This window comes from Neovison vison, chromosome 2, assembly GCF_020171115.1.
Source record: "Neovison vison isolate M4711 chromosome 2, ASM_NN_V1, whole genome shotgun sequence".
NCBI lineage: Eukaryota > Metazoa > Chordata > Mammalia > Carnivora > Mustelidae > Neogale > Neogale vison.
The window spans coordinates 101,289,470-101,311,561 of record NC_058092.1 but is presented as its reverse complement, the minus strand read 5'-3'; the positions used below and the strand labels follow the sequence as shown (position 1 = coordinate 101,311,561).

Sequence of the window (22,092 nt, the reverse complement as noted above, 5' to 3'; positions counted from 1 at the left end):
TAAATATACAATGATGTCTTCCTTCTGGACTACATAAAATTCCAAGATAGACCATTGAAATAAATGCCCATTTGAAGGAGATTTTTCTTAAAATAAATCCTAAAACCAATCTGTATGTAAATCTCCAGTGCATTCTTCATTACAGCCATGTTCTAACAAGAAAAAGTTCCAGCAAAGGTTCAATGCCAATCAAAATAAACCTTTCCGACAGAATTTGCACAATTATGGAAAATAAGAACAGCAAATGACTGTCCTGGCCAATCAATATGTAGCGTCAGCCCAAACCATATTCTAATTTTTTAAATAATTTTCAAACAACAGCAAACAAAACATTTGCCCAGTTAGCTAATGTTTATCATGAACTACTGATTTCAAAAAAAGTCCTCCTTCTCTGTGGGGTATAAGTTCCAAGACCCCTACTGTCCACAGACAATAACAAACCCTATATACACACACCATTTTTTCCTATACATACCTATGATAAAGTTTAATATATAAATGAGAAATAGTAAGAGATAAACAACATCTCATAATAAATTAGAATAACAATATCCATAAATGTGGTTGCCCTCCCTCTCTCGAAATACCTTGTTGTACTGCACTCCCCCTTCTTATGATGATGCTGCGTGATGATAAAATGCCTACATGATGAGATGAATGGAAGTGTTGCGACCTAGCAGGAGGCTGCTACTGACCTCACGCATCAGCAGGAGCATCACTGGCTGACCGCAGGTAACTGAACCAGGAAAGTGAAACTGCCGATGTGGGGGGACTACTGGAGATGTTAGTTTCTCAGGTGCCAACTTTCAGCATGATCTAATTTTATAGCTATATTTTTTAAAAATTATGTTAGTAAAACCTAACTTACAGGTGTGACATAAAGACTAAAGGTTAAATGTGTGAAAACATTTTTCACAGGCTATTGTTTTCTTCCTTTTTTTCTAAAGGAGAAATTCAATGTGGGGGCATGCAAAATAACTTAGATATATTTATAGAAGTAAGTATGTTGTAGATAAGGCCAGCAGGAATTTTTCCCTAATTTTTTTAAATTGTTTTTTATAAAGGGCCTTTATTAAAGACTATGCTTCTCACTGTAAGATATCATTCCTCCTACTTCTGCATCTTACCTCTCAATTCTTATGTTTTGTTTATACCTTCTCTCAGGGAATTGGCTACCGTGCCATGGACATCATTTATTCAACAGGTATATACTTTTATTAAGGGCCAAATGTACTTCAAGCATTGGACATAAAAGATAAATTAAAGACAGTTATTTGCCCTCAAGGAGCCCATGCTCTTTTAGGAGAGAAAGAGAAGTAAGCAAATAGACTGTAAATATACAGTCACAGACATACATGAGAAAGATAAAGTACAAGGGAAAAAACACTACCTACAGACAGTGGAGGTAAGGGAATAAACCCATAAATGGATTCGGGCAATCTCAGCTGTAATGGGTAAATTAATATTAACAAGAACCCTGAAGATCAGAAAACACTATCAGGAAATAAGATTAAATGCAAATCACTCAAAGTAATTGAAGCATGGAATTACAATAAATGATGCTGATAAAAAATAAAATCTAATTTCAAATTCCATGTTACAGAGACTACATACCTACATAAGACAATGTTAATAATTTAGAAGAAATATTCTTAGATCGTTTGAGCCTTTAAAATAAGAAAATCCAAAAATATCACAGAAACATTTCATAGCCCTAGAACACTTCTTATAAAACCCAAGAGAAATTTTGGAAAGGCTACAATAGCTCTTAAAGCAAATAAACAAACTAATGCTTGAACAAATTTGATTTCCTAAAAACATTTAACTTTATCCTATAAATGCTGTTTAATATATTAATATTCAGTTTTTGGAGCACCATCTCCTGGAATTCCCAACATTGACTGACCAAGCTGAAAATGAGAATTTATGCCTTGATATTCTGCATTTTAGCCATACCATTCTAATACTTTATTCATCTCTGAGAAGAATTAAAAATATACTGACATAGTGATTTGATAATGCTGAACCAATAAAAGCAAGGTCACCATCACTTCGTCTAGGAACAAAATTTGACTCTAAATAAGAATATACCAAATGTCATCTGGTTAGCAGTGCAATGATTTTGCACTCTTCTAAATCAGTATCAGTACTTTAAAAAGAAGCAGAAAATGATGAAAACTCAGACTATCAAAGAAATAAGAGCTATGGGGCACCTGGGCAGCTCAGTGGGTTAAACCCCTTTGCCTTCAGCTCAGGTCATGATCCCCGGGTCCTGGGATCGAGCCCCGAGTCAGGCTCTCTGCTCGGTGGGGAGCCTGCCTCCCTCTCTCTCTCTGCCTGCCTCTCTGCCTACTTGTGATCTCTGTCTGTCAAATAAATAAATAAAATCCTAAAAAAAAAAAAAAAAGCTATTACTTCAGAATTTGGAAGAAATCTTTACTAACTGGTAACTATACTTTACTAACTGATAACTATACTTACGATTGTAGAGAACCAAGCCTTACCTCTACCCCAATTGTAACTGATCGCAGAGAACAAGGGTCTGTCCCAATAGGAAAATGGGACAGAGACCTCCATAAAGTCAGAGCCTTTCCCCACCATTTCATCCCAATTCTTACCTTATTATCTAACTACTCAGGTTCAGTGAGAGCGCAATTCCTGGAGGATGGGGGAAGTGCATGGGAAACAATGAAAAACTGCTTTCGAAGTGGTAATGGACAAGACAACAATCTCAGTAGCTGTCCATGCAGCCAACTGTACACTGAATTTAGCAATCACACAAAAATGTACTCTAGCACCAAAACAGTTGAGAGGACTAAAGATGCTAGTATCACAGCGGAGTAGAGGAAATTACACTGAGAGGTAAAGATCAACTTGTTCTCCAACTATGGAAACGAACGGTTTTCACTCAATAAAAGCAAACAAAGTCTATATACATATATACCCATACGATCAAGGCATCTATATGAGACTGTTAAACAGACATTTCTTTATTCATATCTGAGTAAAGGGAAGTGGGAAAAACAACCAAGGGCCAAAGAGGGTAAATACATTACAATGGAAGCCCAGCCAACTTAAGAGGATAAAATGATGTGACCTCCCCAAACAGGAGCAGAATGCCCTAACAGGATAAGGGGGGGGAAAAGGCATGGAAGAGGGATGAGAAAAGAAAGGATATTAAAATTAAAATGATAGTGAGATTTAAAATTTCTACTCCTGCAATAAAAAGCAAAACTGGATCAAGCAAAAAATGCAAATCATGACCTGAAAATCTTGAAAAACTCTCACTAATGCAATCTGGACTAGACACATTTCAAGTTCAAAAGTGAAGTGTCATTAGTGACTAAACACACTGGCCAGCACAGGTTTAGAGTGATTATGTCTAGTACAATGCCTCACAGCTATTTAGTAAAACCAAGACGCAACTTTAGGTCCTTCTAACTCCAAAGCCTGTTCTCTCTGTTTGAGGAAACTACCAGAAGTTAACATATCTTCAAATATTCAAGTTATACCAACAAAATCCTGACTAGAAGATGAAACTTACTGGCAATTCAATTAAGTATCAAAAAAAAAAAAACCACAAAAAAAATGAAGCCCACTTTTATAATGCTAGTATATAAAACAAATGTCAGTTTTAAAAATGAAAGAAATTAGTAAGTAAAATTTCAGTGGAATAGATCTATTACGTGTACACAAATTATGAACATGATACTTTGATGTATATCGGCGTATATTTATAACAACATCCATGTGTTTTATGACCAATACCTGTTTTGGTTACCTTGAGATCATAGATGTTAAAAATGACTGTCATCAACATCAAACCATGCATTTTACATTATTATCATTTGAAAACTACCAATTATTTGTGAACCATTTAACTGAAGGGAACACACAGGTTTTCTCATTAAAATGCTTTATCTTAAACTCATGTAATGTCAATTATATAAAGTATTAATTCCATAGGGTATGTATTTCTTAGTAACCCATAGCCATGTCACCCAGAAACTGGGAGTTATCCTGGACTCCCTCTTCCTCCTACCTTAGCCCCATATTCAATGAACTATCAATTTCTGTGAAACAACACACTGACTAACATCTCTTCAATCAACCCCTCTTCTCCACTAACTTCTCTCCTTCTCCATTATCACCACCGTGATCTAAATCAGTCTCTTCTGTGACCTAGACTCTCCTAATTTCGCATATCCTCCTGCTCCTCTCCAATCCAATGTTTACAATGCAACCATAGTGATTATTTAAATTTTTATTTAAATTTTTTTAAAATGATTATGTCACTGCCTTGCTTTAGTGAAACCTTCACTGACTTTCCATAGTACTCAGGATAAAGACCAAAATATTTGACTACGGACTCTCCAGGATCATGCCTAGGGATTCCCAACTCAACAACAACCAGGTGAAATGCTGATTCATTAGATTTCCTTAACTCGCAGCTTAGTGGAGTGGCATAAAATGAAGAACACATGCCCCTCTAGAGGGAGCAGCTCCTGCCCAGATCTAGCTCAGGGCTGCCATTGGAAAATACAGATTTGGGTGTTGCCAGGTCCTTCGATATTTTCAAGAGAAATCAGAAGTCCAGACTTTCACGTGAAATCTCCTGACATTTGAAGGTTAGCAACTAACTCATACTTTCTGAACAACGGAAGCCAAATCTGACCTTTTGTGTAGTCTCTTTGCCTAGCCCCACACTGCTGAATCTACACCAGCCATACTGGACATTTGTCAGCTCCTCCATGATGCCAGGCTTTTTTCTTAGGGTTCTCACACACAGGGTGTCCTCGGCTTTGACTACTTTTTTTCCCCGCATCTCTACTTCACTCAGCAATCTACTTGTTCTAAATCTCTGACTCATTCATTGCTTCCTCAATGAAGCCTTCCCTACTCCCACAGCCTGCCAACCACCTCCCCCCAACCTCAATCCACAGGATAAATCACACCATAATGTGTTCTGACAGCACTGAGTACACTTTCATAAGACTTATCACTCTTCAAAAATAAAGGTATGTATTTAATGCCCATCATCCCCCTAGATGAGAAGCTCTATTAAAGCAGGGACTGACACCCAGTGGACATGCAATACACATTTGTTGCTAACTACTTTGGTTATAAAATGTTCCCTTAGACAACAAGGTTCGGGTATGCTTTTAAAATACTCATCTGGGGGCACCTGGGTGGCTCAGTGGTTTAAAGCCTCTGCCTTCGGCTCAGGTCATGATCTCAGGGTCCTGGGATGGAGCCCTACGTCTGCTCTCTGCTCAGCAGGGAGTCTGCTTCCCCCTCTCTCTCTGCCTGCTGCTCTGCCTACTTGTGCTCTCTCTCTGTCAAATAAATAAATAAAATCTTTAAAAATATATATGTATATATATTACTTTGTACCTAACTTTTCAGAAACATGTACAATACATAAAGTAGCCTCGAAATTCCATTAAAACTACAATCACCAATAGCAATAACTGCTCATCTTTACTGAGCACTTACTAAACACCAGGAAATATTCTGAGCACTTGCCTGTACCATCTCATTCACTACAACAATCTGTCAAGTTGATGCCAATGTCATCCAGGGCAAGCAGCTTAGGCACAGAGTTTAAAAATTTTAAGATCATACATCTAATGAGTGACAAACTAGGCCATAAATCCATGCAGTCAAGACTCCAGAACTTAAGCACCTAACTATAATACTAAATTAACACATTAATGAAGAAAAGTCAATTCAACAAGTACCCCTTAAATACTATGAATAAGAAATAATGGCCATGATTCATTTTCCATTACGTATCCATTAAAGGTTCCTCACCCCTCTACCCTGCTCCCTTCTACATACACACAAAATAAATTACGAATTTGTATTTTTCAAATTAAGATTTTTTTGAACCACACCCAAAATAGGTATGATTCTAGCACCAACCAGTTCTGTTGAAATATTATCTTTTTGAATGATTTTTAAATGAGTTAATGTGCCTACATTAGCTTGATGTTTAACGTCTCATATTTTAAACTTATTATCTGAATGATCTCTATTTTGAAATGTATTTCATCGCCCACATTAGAAATTGCTGCAGACTGTGCCTTCAGATATGATAAGCAACAACACATAACATACCAAGCAAATACAGTAAACTGATATAGCCACAGAAATTATGTACAGAGGTAACACAGGGATCCCTCTTCACCTAGACCCTCACTATTTGAATCCTTGCTTTCTAAAATTCGGGAACTAAGTAGATTCAAATAAATTCTCACATGTATCATTTGCTACCCAGGCTCTTACTCTAAAACTCAGGATCTGGCTCACAATCCCTTAGTATTAGAACTCAAAACCAGCCAAAGCTCCCAACTCAGGAACCCAATAGTTTTGGGTAACAATACATGAAGCATATGCATTCAATTTAAGAATTCTTGTTTAAGAGATCTAAATAGGCTTTTTTAAAATGTAAGTAAGATGGACATACCTATATTCTCATTCAAATCTTATTTTTTCCAAATCTTACATTTTAACTACACTTAACTGAGAATTCTTCTAATGTACGTTTTTAAACTAGAATGTTGCTATATATTGTATATTTTTTAACCTTTAGACCACACTTAAAATATAAACTGTTTAGAATGTGACAGATTAGTGTAATAATAGTTAAATAAGGTGTGGCTCTCAAAGAAATCTGAAGCCAGTATTACCACCCTTTATTTTCAAATCTTTATCATAGCTTGTATAAAAATCATGGGAAATAAGGTTCTCCAGGAAAACAGTACTTGCAGTGTTAATTTTTCAGCAACATATTTCACAGATCACATCAGAATTTTCTCAAAGTCACAAAGAGCAAAGGGCAAAAATAAAAGAAACTGATGCGAAAGAGTACTGAAGTTGAAAATGATGGCAAAAAGTCCAAATTTAGTTACAAAATAATGGCTTGAAACAATTTTAGAACTACTCCATAAAGTCCAGCCAAAAGTCAAAGAATAAGGAAGCAAATAATGAATTAACAAGATTGAGAAAAAGGAAAAACCAGCTGTCATTACAACACCACCTTACCCCAAGTATTTAACTTAGGCTCACACCTGAACCTAAGCTTCTTCAAACACCTTGTGCTTAATTTAAAAAGTGAAAACTAATATCAGCTAAAAACAGAATTCAAGTATATGGGGTTTTTTTCCACATACTCAAAAATTATTTTAAGAAACAGGAAAAGGAGGGGATTTAACAGGTGGAAAAAAAAAATGTAGGTTTGAGAAAAGTAAAATACTTTCCCAAACTCTTCTTTTGACACAAATTGCATAAATGATTTAAAGAGATAGTTACTAGAGCTCCTATTTTATCCTAATTCAGCAAGACTCACCCAATCTCTCCTCAAATTTGGTGATTTGAAAGAATGTGAACCCTTTCATCAATCAAATTGCAAAAGTTAGTTGACACACTCCGACCCACATATTTAAAAAAAAAGAAATTTAAAAACATAACCAAATCTACAAAGTGAAATGCCTGTAAGATTCAATGATATATTTAACATAACTGATTTCCATATGGAGCACCAAAACAGATCCCCTGAAAATAACAGAAATCAAGGTATTTTTGTATGCTAAGAAAGGACAGGTACATTCTGCCCATCGTTGGTCTTCCTAAAAATCTAAGATTCATTACTAATCTTTAACTACGAGCTAGAGAATAAAAGCCCTTTGGGAGAGAAAAAACTCATAGAAGCTGTCAGGATTCAATGGGTCTATTTCACAGGGTGGCACTAAGACTGAATGCAATAAATTCTAATAAATGAAAAAGCAGCTTATGTGATCATTACTTTAGATCAAATTTTCCTACCTCCCAACTGCTCACATCAGACCTAACATCTCTGAGCACAAATGTTTCTCCTACATAAAACAAAGGAGTTGCACTTTAGACTGGGCTCGAGGAGCCCTTCCAGTCCATGGTTCAAATTCTATCAATTTTGAAATAACCGTAACTCTAACGACTTAGGGAAAACTACACCTTACTGAAAAAAGAAAAATGTAAGATACATTTGGTGCAATAAACCACACCTTGCTCTGCCAAATGTTAACAATAAAACTTCTGATATAAACAAACCTGTGTCTATGTTCATCAGGTCCATGGATCAGGAAGACTCCAGGGTTTTTAGCCCCTTTGCTGGCATCTACATGAGGAATTAACACATCTTCTAAACCCAGATCAAAACGTTTGTGTTTTGAAGAGTCTGGAAGGAAGAAAAATGCCCCAAAACACAGGGTGATGAAGGCACTTAGAATAAGGAGGAGGATAAACTTCTCGGAAAGTCTCAAGGTAGCCCTGTGATGTGGGAAAGAAGGCGGCCCCAGGTTCAGAGGTGGTATCCTTCGTCCAGATAAGGGCAGCAGGGCCGGGGTAGTCATCGTTTACGCTCTTGGACAGAATATATTATAAAGTTCTCATCTTATATCAAATGTACAATACATTGAACAGTCTCCAAAATCTTGGCCAAAAAAAAAAAAAAAAAAAACCTCAATTTTGCTCCTCTTAAAGGACTGTTGTGCTTTTTAATAGGGCACCTCTTTCACGCTCGTCCAATTACATTCAGAAACGTGTGGCCCCCACACGATCACTAGTTTGTGTTCTGTGATATTTTCTCTGCCATTTGGTTTTCAGCACCTCATCGGGTTATCACAAGTCTCCTCTTCATTCCTAAGCGTGGATGAGGCAAGCAACACTGCAGAAACGATGCAAGGTGGGGTCTTCCATTCCTGCACCCCAACGAGATGCTCCAAGGTGGTCTCCCGCCCCCAAAAGGGAGCCTGCCCAGATCCGAGGAGTTGCAGAAGGCTCACTTAACCACCTCTGGTGCTCCACTTCCAGGACCTCTTCACCTCGGTGGTGGAAAAATAAGGGGCTCCTCGGAAGTCTGCCAACAGGGAAGGAGGGCGGTCTCCCGCCTCGCCGAGAAAGCGAAGCGGCGGCGCCCGGCGAAGTCGCGGGAAGGGGGTCTCGCACGTCCGCGCCTCCCGACGCCGCCCCCAGCTCCTGGCTCCGGGGAGAGCTCCGCCGCTGCCCCCTCGACGGCCGGCGCGAAGGGCATTCGCGCCCCAAATGCCTGCGCCCTCGCAGCCGCCGCCGCCGCTGTTGCTAGCGCACGGGTCTGGCGGGGAGCGGAACTTCCTCCTCCGGCGGCCACTGAGAAGCCCCGGCGTGTGCGGGGGGGAGGGGAGGCGCGGCGGCCACCCCCGCCCGGCTCCTCCTCCCGCTCGCCGCCGCCGTCGCAGTTAACCCCGGCGCCTGCTGTCCGGACGAGGCCGCCGGTGACCCCGCCGCGCCCGGCCGCGGTGACCGAGCCCCCGCGGCTCCGCAGCGTGGGGAGAAGACGAGCCGCGGCCCCTCAGTCGGAGAGCCCGGGACAGGCGCCTGCTCATTCCTCGCTCGGCGCTGGGGAGGCGGCGGCCCCGGGCGCGCAGGAGCGGCTGCGCCTCGGGCGGGCAGAGGTCGGCTCCGTCTGCGTCCTCGCCGGCCGCGGGCCGCCGTGCGGGCCTCCTCGGCGCCGCCTCCGGTCGCTCGCAGCGGCTTGCTCTGGCGGCGGCGGGTGCGGGAGAGGCGACGCGTCCACGCGGTGCGGGGCTGCGGCCCGGTCCTCAGCCCCTGCCTCCTAGGCCCGGAGAGCGCAAACAGCAGAAGGCCGACGCCCGTTGAACACACGCCTGCAAGGGACTGGGGAACGGGGGTGGATGGCGCGGGCCGGCCTACCGCCCCGACTCGCGACTGGGCGTCCCCGGGCGCCGGAGTGTGGGGTGCGCGCGCACGCTCCCGGCCCCGCCCCGCCCGGCCCGCGCTCCGGCCTCGCGCGGCTGCGGGCTCCGGCGCCCGCGCGCCCCCCGCGCGCCCCCCGGAAGCGTCCTGCAGCCGCTGTCTGGGCGCGGGGTGGGCGCGGGTCGCCCCCTGCTCCCGGCTGCCAAGTTTGCCGCTGCCAGGCGCCTTGCCATCGCCAGTTGCTGGCATTGACCCAGCCTTGGGGAGCGGGGGGAGGGCTCGGGTCGCGAAGGTTTCGCCGCAGTTAAGGCTTAGCGGAATTAATGGGCTCCGTGGGAGTCTTGGCTTCTGGTATAGACCGTCGACCCCTAGGGCCCAACGGCGGGATCTCAGACTTCTTCCCTGGAGCCCACGGGCACGTTGCTGGGCACCCGAGACTCGATCATCAATACAGAGCATCAACCATGTGCCAGGCTCTGTGTTAAAAAATGGCGACCTGGCCTTTCCATTAGGTTTCTTTCCTGAGGAATGGGTGACACCAGCCCATATGACCCTGTATGAAAGCAGCCTTCTCGTGATTCAAATACCGCAATACGTTTTCCAGTCATCCCACTCCTCACCACCACCACTCTTGTAAAAAAAAGATAAGTATGATCAAGGAGGTGCTAAAACCCAGAAGAGCAATATTGTTGAAGTGGGCTTAAAAACAATCTAAATAGTCGATTCCTTCATCCATAATATTGAGAACCATGTTGTGATTAAGTCTGAAAAAAATGTTCTATCTATGTATTGTCGCTTGCAACTTACTCTCACATTGAGTTTTATTCTAATATTAAGGTAAATTCTTACTCCCTCTATGCATCCTTACTGATGGCTGGGGATTGGAGAGGAGGCTCTTAAATGTCAGGGAAGAAAAAGACAGTCTTAGCTCAAAAATCAAGCAAAAAAAAAAAAAAAATCCTCATGCTCACTGGCACAACTCAAAGTACATTCCAGTATGCACTATTTTCAGAAGCTCTGCATATCTAACTACCTACCATATGACAAAAGAAGTCATTGTCGTTGACCATGCTTCACCAAATCAAACAGAAAAATGTTAAGGGAGGGCCCCCTCTCACGAGTTCACACCCTCATGCTGGCAGTAAAGTGTGCTCAATCCAAAATGAGGTTTGTGTTGGACACTTGTGAAAGATGTGTATAAGAAAGGCCCTGCCTTCCAGAAGTGTCTTCATAAAATGTGCCAATTTTATGAATAAGTTTCTAATCCTGAGCCTCCCCAAAAGCCAAAGGAGAAGAAACATGGGTTTCCTGCTGGTGAGGTCATTATTTCCCATAAAAAGATGAGGGAAAATAAATACTGAGCTGTGAATGACATAACAAGTTATGTGATTCTTGAAAAGTAAATATCTAAGTTGACACCAAATCATTAACCACAGAGAGATCAATCATAGGAAACCTGCCACAACCTAGTGTGACTTTGGCAAGCTCAACCTCATAGCTTCTGGAAAAGGCTTATACGTGATCCTTCTTTCTCGCTCTTCCCTTTCTGCAAAATTCATTTTTCCTTCACAAGAGTAAAAACCTCATTATTTAAATTTGGATTATTGTAGATGTTTAAATGCAGTCTAAATGCAATTCTAAAGCTATTGATGCTATCAGTTATTTTATTATAATCTTACACAAGCATCACAAAGTAGCATGTAGTGTGTGCATATAGTCTCTTCTAGAGACTAGGTCACTTTCAAATAAGTTGTAAAAGAATCAGCATTGTTTTGTTGGGTTTCTTTAAAGCAAGTTGCAAGTATATTCATATATATGATTACAAGTATATAAAAATATACATTTAAAAGATTAATGGGGAAGATTTGAAAAAAGAAGTATGGCTGTTGTTAAGAGGCTGGTATTACATTTGATTTTCCCCATGTGTTCTGTTTGTGTTCCTTTTATTATTAATTAAATAAGTAAATAATATTAAAGAAACTGGTTCCTGAGAAAGTTGAGGTCATATTTCGTATAGGTGGATTCAGTTGTACCAAGGTGAAAACACATCTGGGGTCAATCAACAGAAAGCAGAGAGTATATATAAAACAGGGAAGGATCTCATTCTAGAGAGTGCAAAGAGAATATCTCATTTCTAAAGAGTAGTTATGCTTTAATCAATATGATTATATTTAATCATAATAGTAGTTATGCTAGTAAGATTCCAAAGTGGCAGATAAAATGTTGATTTCTCGTTTATAAATCCATATACATTAATTGATATTTTAGTAAATATGACTTACTAAATTACTAACAAAACAAAATTTACCTCTACATATTTTGGATTTATAGGACCATTACTTAGATCCATTTATATATTACAATGTAAAGGTTATTTGTGTTCAATCATATGTTAACTTTTCCATTACCAAAACAATTTTAAGATCTATTACACACACACACAAACATATCATCTACCTCTGTTTACGGTAAAATTGAAGTTATAAGCTAGAAAAAAGGTATACACCTGATATGCCAAAAAATCTTTTGTTTTACTTACATAATCTATTCCTTCTTATTTTCAACTGGTTCCCCAATATCCAAGAAAGATGTTAGAGGAGAAATTACCAGACATGACCACTGAATGCATAGAGAATCAGGCTTTGGCCCTGTTCTTTCTGTTTTCACATTATTCTTTGAAGCCTTCTTCCTCAGAGGGCAGGAATAAACTGAAGTTCAATGTTATGAAACTCTCAACTTAGCTCCATGAAAATCAGCAAAGCCATAAAAGCTTTAGGTGTCTCACTGAACCAAAGTCTTTGAGGTTCTTTGGCCCATAAAAGACAGGTTTGTTGAAAGACTAGTATGTGACACACCCTACGAGGTGCTAGAGATTTGGAAAAAAGTCAGAATCCCTATTTCAACCAGCTCATGGTCTAGTGTGGAGAGAGAGCTGAACACAGACAATTACAAATGGGGGGGGGGTAATGTCAGAATAAAGCCCCGGGGTTTCCTGGGAACACGGAAAGGGCACCAGAGTAAGGAGAAGGAGATTGAGAGTGTATAGGGGAAGGTTCCTGAATCAAGTGCCACCTGAAACTGAGCCTTTAATTAACCAGGAGGAGAGATGGAGGGTGCCCCAACCTAGGGAGCAGATTATGCACAGGAACCCCTTGCTGCTTTTTCCTGCCACTTATCTAGAACCCTTCCCTGCTTGCTCTTCCAAAAAATAGCTGCCTGGCCCTAACCCCCAATACTCTCCAACTGAAAAGTCGAAATTTTCTAAAATTTAGAAAAACCTGTTCTTACATAAATTGCTAGGGCCTCTCCCAGAGCCCGAGACGGGGCCAAGCAAGGAGGAACCCAGAAGCTTAAACTTCATTGGGCTCATATAAATTACTTCTGCTCTGAATCCAGCCATGTCCAAGGATTGTTCATCCTTTGAACTTCTCCGTTACACGAGCCTATAAATTTCTTTTTTCATCAGAATCAGTTTCTGCAGGTTTCAGTGTTAAGAGTGTTGTCTGATACACAGCATGTCTGCATGGAGGTGCTCTGCCTGCCTGTAGTATGCAAAGAAGCATCAGTAGTCTTACCAATGTAAAGGACCACTCTTCGGGTGGCCAACAGGTTTGGGCCAGTATAGAATTAAGGGAGAACAACTGTCTTCTTGAGCAACTGGAGGAGGAGGAGACCTAAAATTAAAAGGGCTGGACATGAGTGACAGCAGACCTTAGCAGCCCCCTACAGAGACCTTCCAATGGATGCTCACATCCACCTTTATAAAAAAGCAGCCCGATGCTAAAGGAAGCTAAGCATTCTTTATAAATACTCATATTAAAGTAGTTTTTAATCTACTCAAGGCAGCTGACTTAGAATATGTTTCATTGATTTTTTTTGTTCATTCATTAAATACTATTGAGCATCCACTCTCTACTGATGCTATGGCATGTTCTAAATAATCTAATGGGGAATAAAATATGGGGGGGGGCCAGCTGCATATAATGAAAAGTATATAGGATCCGGAACTAAGAATCTTGGGCTTAATCCTGCCTCTGCCATTTACCTGTGTAAACTTGGAAACATTGGAGTCCTTCCTTATGTTTAGTTTCTTCATCCACAAGATTAAAATAAAAGTACATACCTCATAGGTTGTACTTCCTCATTTTGGGGATTCAGTAAATATTAACTACAGTTTTTATTATAGGCATTGGGATGAGAAGGTGTTGGCAGGTGAAAGAAAGACTTGGAAGAATAACAAAGAACATGGTGTGTGTTAGGGGAACCTCCTTTCCTCTGGCCCCATTTATCCAGGACATGGGTAGGAGGGTGTTCCATCTCCTTACACCACTATCCTTCACACTCAAGGGTGAGTTTCTTGATTGGTGAATACCATTACATCCATTGGCTCATAGTTCTTAACTGGATGGAGCTAATCTATTAAAAGGCCCTAGTTAGTTAGTGAGGATTCATCCTCTTGTTCCTTTTCTGCCCCAGAACAGTGCAGACAATGATCTTGGGTAAACAAGTCTGCTTTGCAGATCAAATGTCCCCTGTGGTTGGCTGTTCTGAGGCTACATTCTGCAGGAATTAGGAGCTGGCAGAGAAAATCAGCAAGCCCTTCTGGGTTACAGATCCAGAACCCTGTTCTTTATTAGCTTATCTGTACTAAAGATGACATTTTTAAAAATCTCCACTTGACTGTCCTCTGTGTCTTATTTCATCCAAAACTCAGGGATGGGATGGGGAGAAAGAGCATGCAATTTATTGCTCCTCTAGAGTAATTAATTATGGCCAGAACAAAGATGGTAGAGGGAAGGATGGTAAAAGATAAAACCAGAGAGGTAAACATGGAAGGATTTCTGCTCAAGTGGTTGGCACAGTAAGGTCACGATTTGCTCCATTCCCTTTACTCCACACAACTCGTAATGATTAACTAGTAATACTTTCCATTAACATATGGAAAGAGAAAACAAAAAAGACACAACCAGGCTCAGCAACAAATCGGCCTTCTCATAGATCAGAAATGGAAGGTAAAGCCTTAAGCAGTCTGAAGCCACAGGCCTGCTGAGGTCTCAGGTTTGAAAGCCGATTTGTGTCTCCTGCAAGGTGACAGGAACTAAAGATACTCCAGATAAGGTGGAAGTCAGGAACCAGGCTTGGTTCTTGAAATCAGGAGCTCCCGGAAGGAGGCTGAAAATAAACTACTGCCATCCAAGCCAAACAGCTGGCCAAGTGACAGTTTTCTGCATTATCTCCAATATACTGTGGGGTCGAATCCTCAAAATGCCAACATGAGACCCGATTCTCGAATGGAGATTCTGCAAGGCAGGTGGAGATGAAAATCACTGACCATGGAGGGGTGAGCACAGAGTGCGTGAGAGGGAAAAACAAAACAAAACAACAACGCGCAGAAAAACCAGCACTAAACTCAAACAAAACAGAAAATAGCAAGTGAAAACTTTCTACTCAAAATGAGCCTGACCACCAAGTTCCAAACACATATTGATATCTAATACTAAGAGAGATAGATGATCAACAGAATGAACACGCAGAACATGGATTTACGCCAGATAAAATTAACTCTATGGAACGGACTGAGATTTTTAAATTAATATTTTTGCATTCTCAAGATGATAAATGACAAGGAATTAGGGACTTTTTAAATGGACAAAAAATTAGGGAACAAATACAAGCTGAGTAAATAATAGATGAATGTGAAAAAGAACTAATAGAAATCTTAAAAACAAAAATATGGTCATTAAAATGAGAAAATCAATAATAGATGTCATTAAGTCTGGTGCTGGCCAAAGTTGAAGAGAAGTAATGAATTAAGGGGAGGTACTGAATAATTCACCCAGAACACAGTATAGAAAAATAAATAGAGATTATAAAATGGGAGCAAAAATGTTTAGATTCATGGGAATTCTTGGAGTGGCTCCAACATATGTCTAATAGGAGTTCCAGAAGGAAAAACTGAAGGGCAGCATGGAGAAACTCTACTTAAAAGAAATGAGAAATGACTGAAGGTTTTCTAACCAAAACATCAGAACACCTTGTGTAGCAATCAAGTATGGGGGCGCCTGGGTGGCTCAGTGGGTTGGGCCGCTGCCTTCGGCTCAGGTCATGATCTCAGGGTCCTGGGATCGAGTCCCGCGTCGGGCTCTCTGCTCAGCGGGGAGCCTGCTTCCCTCTCTCTCTCTCTGCCTGCCTCTCTGCCTACTTGTGATTTCTCTCTGTCAAATAAAAAAAAAAAAAAAAATCTTTAAAAATAAATAAAAGTAACTCACACTTTTGTGGCATTATAGAGAAACTACAGGGCTGTAAGAATGATGATAAAATCTCTCACGTTACCAAGGGGAAACATTCGTTATCTACAAGTTACCAAAGGGAAAACATTGGTTATCCACAAAGGTACTGTAACTAGAGTTCTCAAAGGCAACAATAGAAACGAGAAGACAGTTGAATATCTTAAAAGTTGAATGGAACACCATCAAGCAAGAATTTGATTTCCATTTAAGGGAGAGGTCAAGATGAAGACATTTCCAACCTAAAAGACTAATAGCATTTATCACCCTCCGACCTACATCCAAAGAACTACGAAGAACATCCTTTCCCAATAAGAAAAATAAGCCGGGAGGGAAAGCACAGGATACGAGACACTGGTGAAGGAGGGAATTAATAAAATATGATGATAAAATTAAAAATAACTACTTTAGTGTTAAAAAAAAATGACAAGAAGAAAGGAAATGTACAATGGATGACTAAAGTGTGCTAAGTCCCTTGGGAGATGTATAGAAATAATGACTTTGAATGCTTTGTCTATAGGATATTTTATACTAATAAAAAGCTGATCTAGAGTTTCTAAACCTGCAGAGAGAAAAGATTGGCCAAAGGTTGAGGAAATTCAATATAGAAAGCTGATCATTGAATAGAAGGAGAAGGAGCGGGGAGAAAAGGCACACACAGCATAGTAAAATTAAGCATAAATATATCAGCAAGTACAGTAACTAAACAGATTTAAATTAATTATCAAAAGACAGATTATCAAGTTGGTTTAAAATAACATTCAGGGGGCACTGGGTGGCTCAATCAGTTAAGCAGCTGCCTTTGGCTCAGGTCATGATCCCAGCGTCCTGGGATCCAGTCCCATGTTGGGCTCCCTGCTCAGCGGGGAGCCTGCTTCTCCCTCTCCCTCTGCCTGCCGCTCTGCCTACTTGTGCTTTCTCTCTGTCTCTCTGTCAACTAAATAAATAAAATCTTTTTTAAAAATTAAATAAAATAACATTCAGGTATGTAATGCTAGCAAATGACACACTAACCTAACCACAGAAATACTGGACATAAAAGGTTAAAAAAGATAAATTATCAAAATGCTATCAAAAAGAAAGCTGATGAAGCATTATTAATATCAGACAAATAAGTCTTTTAAGCCAAATGAAATACAGAGGGTCACTACCAAGAAGTTGAATGTGCCTAATAACTTAGCTTTCAATTACAGAAAGCAAAACCACCAGAATTACAAAGAGAAGTTGACAAGCCCCGTGTCTGAGTAGGAGATTTTAACGATCTATCAGACACGGCTACATCAAGCAGACAAAAAACAGAGGTAATAGAGATCGTATCATGAAGGGCCTCTTAGGAGACCACATTAAGGAGTTGGGTTTTATTTTGAGAGCAATAGGAAGCCATTAAAGGGTTTTAAGCAGGGGAATGATTAGATCAGATGTGCATTTTTAGAAGGATTGCTCTGGCTATAAAATCAAGAATGGACTTCAGAGTGGTCAGACTACATAAAGGCAGGAAGACCTTTTAGAAAACTCTCTCTACCATCTAGCCAAGAGATATTAATGGCCTGAACTACATAGTGCTATTGGTGACGAACAAGAGGAAGCATTACAAGAAGCATTCAGATAGCATAGTTGATTGGGTGGCAGGAGAGAGATGAAAGATGGCGTCTGTACAACTGCCCTAGAAAACTTGATGCATGAAACTGAAAAAGAGGAAGAGGTTTTTTGGTAGGGGGGGAGATAGTATTTCCTTCTTTCTGATTATACCACTTAACATTCAGCCCATCAATGTAGACACTCAAAATGGTTCATTAAAAAGTTAAATTATATTTGAGGTGCCTGGGTGGCTCAGTCAGTTGGGCACCCAACTCTTGATCCGAGCTTGGGTCTTGATCTCAGGGTCATGGATTCAAGCCTTACATTACTTAAAAAAAAAAAAAATTAGATTAGATTCATTCTACAAGGAATACACAAATCAATTTTAAATAACATCTATCAAAAAGTATTCTGCTTTTAACTGCTGGTGCTTAGGGAATGTTTCAATAATCTGGGGGGGAAAACAACACTTTCACAATGCCAGAAAAATGTGTATATATTCTAAATAATCATTTTCCACATGATAATAGTCCTTTAGGATTATTTATATTTTTATTTATATTTTAAGATTTTCTTACTTTTCTATACATAATAGTTTTCAAACACACCTATATGCCTAACTACTGAAGTGGTAAAGCAGTCATGGCTTTCCTTAGTGTACAGAAGGTATTAAAACAAGTAAATCCGATATGTTGACCTGTGAATATTTACACGGAGTTAGAGGTTTCAAGGCACATAACTCCTTTCCTTTCCCTCGTTGTCGTTAATTACCTTAAACTAATGTTTCAGTTTACAATGTGTGTCTATCCTTCAGAGAGCAATGATTTTTGCATTGACAGAAGTTGGGACGGGTGTATATATTATGCAATCAAACTGAAGTTCCTTATAAATGCTGAAAATTAAAGAGCTATTATTGCAAAGGCAATTTAGTAGCTTCAAGCATGAAAAAGGTTTAAAGGACTTACAGATTTCCAATTATGAATTTTAGGGTTTTGTATTTACTTTACAGCCATTGTGAAAGGAAAATGAGATTTAATTTTAAAGTTACAAACAGGTTGTGCGATTTCAGGCTAACATCCTAACAAACAGAGTTAAGTCTGAGCCTGTCATCCACCACAGGGTTGCTCCAACAGCCAAGAAACCTTTTGGAGTCCTACAGGGAATCTGCCTGGTTGTAATAGAGCCATAAGGAGCTGTGTGACTCTAGCATTGCCTCTTAAACGATGGCAAGGATGTGTTTTGAAAAGACAAAACCTTTTCTTGTGTCTGATTTTTAAAGCGAACACTTTATTTATTTGAGGGCAAAAATTACATTAAATTTCACACATGGAGTCTGCTCTTTATTACAAGCCATTATTGGATAATTTCACTTCAGACAATATTACTTCTTCAAATGCAAACCTCTGCATTCAGGGGCAGAGCAAGCAAAACAGTGAAGTGGGCTCTTCTCCTTTAAGGGCAACTGGTATACCACTCAACTTCCAGCATGATTTGGTTACCGTTATGCTATTTGGACACCTCTCCCCTTCATGGAGAAATGCTAAAAACTCAGAGGTCCTGCTATCATGCTGCTGGAGGAGTCTTCTTCCCTATCATGGAAGCTGAAAGAACTGATGCATGATGCTTTTCTGATATTTTGCAAAGTTATAACTACTTGTTAGTTTTAAACAGCACGGAAATAATTAGGACATGGAAATAAAATTATAGTTTGTGTTTCCAGCTGAGCCAGATATGTTAAAGATGAAGGTTTTTTTTTTTTTCTTGCTTTCATGTTGGTAGTAATCCTTTTTTTCAAATCCTTGTACTTCCTAGAAACATATATGGAAGGAAAGAAGGAAGAAGGAAGGAAGAAAGGAAGGAAGGAAGGAAGGAAGGAAGGAAGGAAGGAAGGAAGGAAGGAAGGAGGGGAGGGAGGGAGGGAATAGACCAAGGAAGAGAGGGAAGTGGAAGAACTAATGTACCAAGATGTGAATAATGCTCAAAAATTACACACTGCACAGAAAGAAAGATTCATCAAGATCTGAAGATAGAATCAACACCTAACAGGAAAAAAAAGTAATTGTATCATTTCCACAGCAGTAATGTTAATCATTATAATAACATAACAGCAAGGAACTTGGAAAGGTTTTCTCTCATTTTTTAAGCAAAATACCCATAGTGTCCCCACAAGACACTATCTTATTTTATGATTTAGGGGAAAATGAAGATTTCTCAAATGTCTATTTTGGTATTTCATACAAAGTCATTCTCTGCATCTAAACTAAACTTCTCTCCTGCCTTAACTTCTCTAACAGTGATTTCTGTAGGCAGTGGGGAACATGAAAGCTATAGCATCTCTGGGGCCATTGGTTCCCTTAGGCTGATATAACAGGAGAAGCAGAAATTCCTCATCTAGGTGAAAACAGGGCTAGGGAGTTACCTCTTAGCCCAAGGTAAGCCATCAAACTAAGTACTGCATAAATATAGAAAAAAGAACACTGGGGAGCAATCTGAATACAATCTAGAGGGAAGATAGAACATGAAGTCGATTATGAGTAAGGGACACAGAGGTTCTGGGTTGTAACTTTCTGTAATAGAGATGGGTGTCTTGAAGAGACCATGGCTTGCAAAGGCAAGGAACTATATTATTTCTAAGGAAATAGCCAAAGAGTCTAGAGGCACATCTCAAGACTTTGTGGAATCATCGTTCATCATTCATTCATTCATTCATTCATTCAACTAATCTAATTTATTATTGTCATCATCATCACTGATGTCAGACATTCTCCACCTTTCTCTGTTAACCAGATTAATGCCCCACATTTGACTGACCCATTCCAGTGGTTCTCAGTTCTAGCCGTATATCATAATCACCCATGAAATGTTGTTTTTAATCTGTGTGCCCCAGCCCCTTCCCTGGGCCACTAAATTAAAGTCTCCTGGGGTAAGATGTGATCATGTAATGAACCCTAAAGAGCTAAGCTGGGAACAAAAGCCTGCTACAGCATCCCGGCTATCTACCTTAGGCTCAATCTTTCTGGAGCTCTGAGGAGGATCCATGGTTCAGGCTTAGGTAAAGAAAAAAACACCTACAGGGTTCCAGCAAGATGTCTTTGCTCATGGCTCCACTGAAGGTAACGAGCTTTACGACATTTGGTTGTTTGGTGAAGGTATAGAGGTGATGAGTCAAAAGCACTGGGGGCGGGTGTGGGCAGTGCTAAGATTCATCCATGAGATTGCCCATAAATGGTTTCAATTCATGTACTGCCAAAGAAAGGAACCATGGCTTGTCTTCCATAATTTGCATAGATGATTTCATGAATTTTTGGCAAGTCTAATACAATTCCAACAGTTGGAGGGAGGAGGGTGTAAAGACTGGGAGTAAGAGCACAGACCCTAGGGTCATGCCGCCCCAGATTTACCTACTCGTTGTATGAGCCTGGGTATCTTCCTTATTTAAGTGCTCTGTGCCTCAGTTACCCCATCTGAAGCCTTAGTGTAATAGTTCCTACCTCACGGGGTCATTTCAAAGACTCAGTAAGTCGGTACCTGTGCGGCTCAAGAACACAGCCTGGTACAAAGTGTTAGGTGTACAGGGTCAAGGGGGTTTACTCAGGGAAGATGTTTTGCCTACTCCCCACCACCCCTGAAACTGGCTGAGATGTCAGGACTTTGCACTGAGCCACAGACACACGCTCTGTTTTGTTTTGATCATTTCTTTAGTGAATTTTATGTGCTGTGACCCAAGGCAGCGCTGCCCCTCAGCTTATATTGAGCCATAAGAACAGGGACCAACCCTGGAGAAACCTTGAGTCCTACCCTTTCTTGGAAAATTCTAATAGAGAAAAGAAACATTATCATCCTGAGAGCCCTATTATTACTGCCTTGGGAATCGCCAGAGTCTGACAACATAATTTGTCAAATCAACTCAAACTCAGTCTACCTCTAGTGGGCCCTTTCCCCAAGAAACCTTTGCCTGTGCGTTTATTTATTATATAACCCTTAACATTCAGTAAATTCCTTAGAGCTCCCCCAATATGCCTTGCTCTTTTCAGCCCCAGAGCTTAGCAGAGGACCTTGCCAACCCACAGACTGTGGTTTTGTTTCTAAGATTTTATTTACTTATTTATTTATTTGAGAGTGAGAGAGAGAGTTTGTACAAGCAGGAGGGAGGGGCAGAGGGAGAAGCAGACTCCCCACCAAGCAAGGAGCCTTAGGCGGGGCTGGATCCAGGACCCCAGGATCACGCCCTGAGCCTAAGGCAGATGCTTAAGGGACTGAGCCACCCAGGTGCCCCACACCCTGTGTTTTTCTATATGGACTTGAAATGGCCTTTTTATTTGTCAGCCTTTCTCCTCAAGGCTGGAAGCTCTGTGAGGATCAGGACTGAGTCTTCCTGGCTGACCATTATGTCTTGGCACTGGGTGCTGTGAGGACATGGAACAGGCACTCCACAAACATGCAAGGAGTGAACAGTGAGATCTCACGATTGATGGAACAGGACTTGACCACT

At 40.6% G+C, this 22,092-nt stretch overlaps 1 protein-coding gene across 1 annotated transcript in view; it reads right to left on the bottom strand.

Moving 5' to 3' along the window:
- MAN1A2 (mannosidase alpha class 1A member 2) overlaps window positions 1-8,944 on the bottom strand; it is a 187,683-nt gene extending 178,739 nt beyond the window's left edge. The window contains exon 1 of the mRNA XM_044239005.1: window positions 8,092-8,944. Coding sequence (XP_044094940.1) covers window positions 8,092-8,393 — 302 coding nt within the window. The 5' untranslated portion in view covers window positions 8,394-8,944. The remainder of the gene's footprint in view (window positions 1-8,091) is intronic.
- Window positions 8,945-22,092: the final 13,148 nt, after the last annotated feature.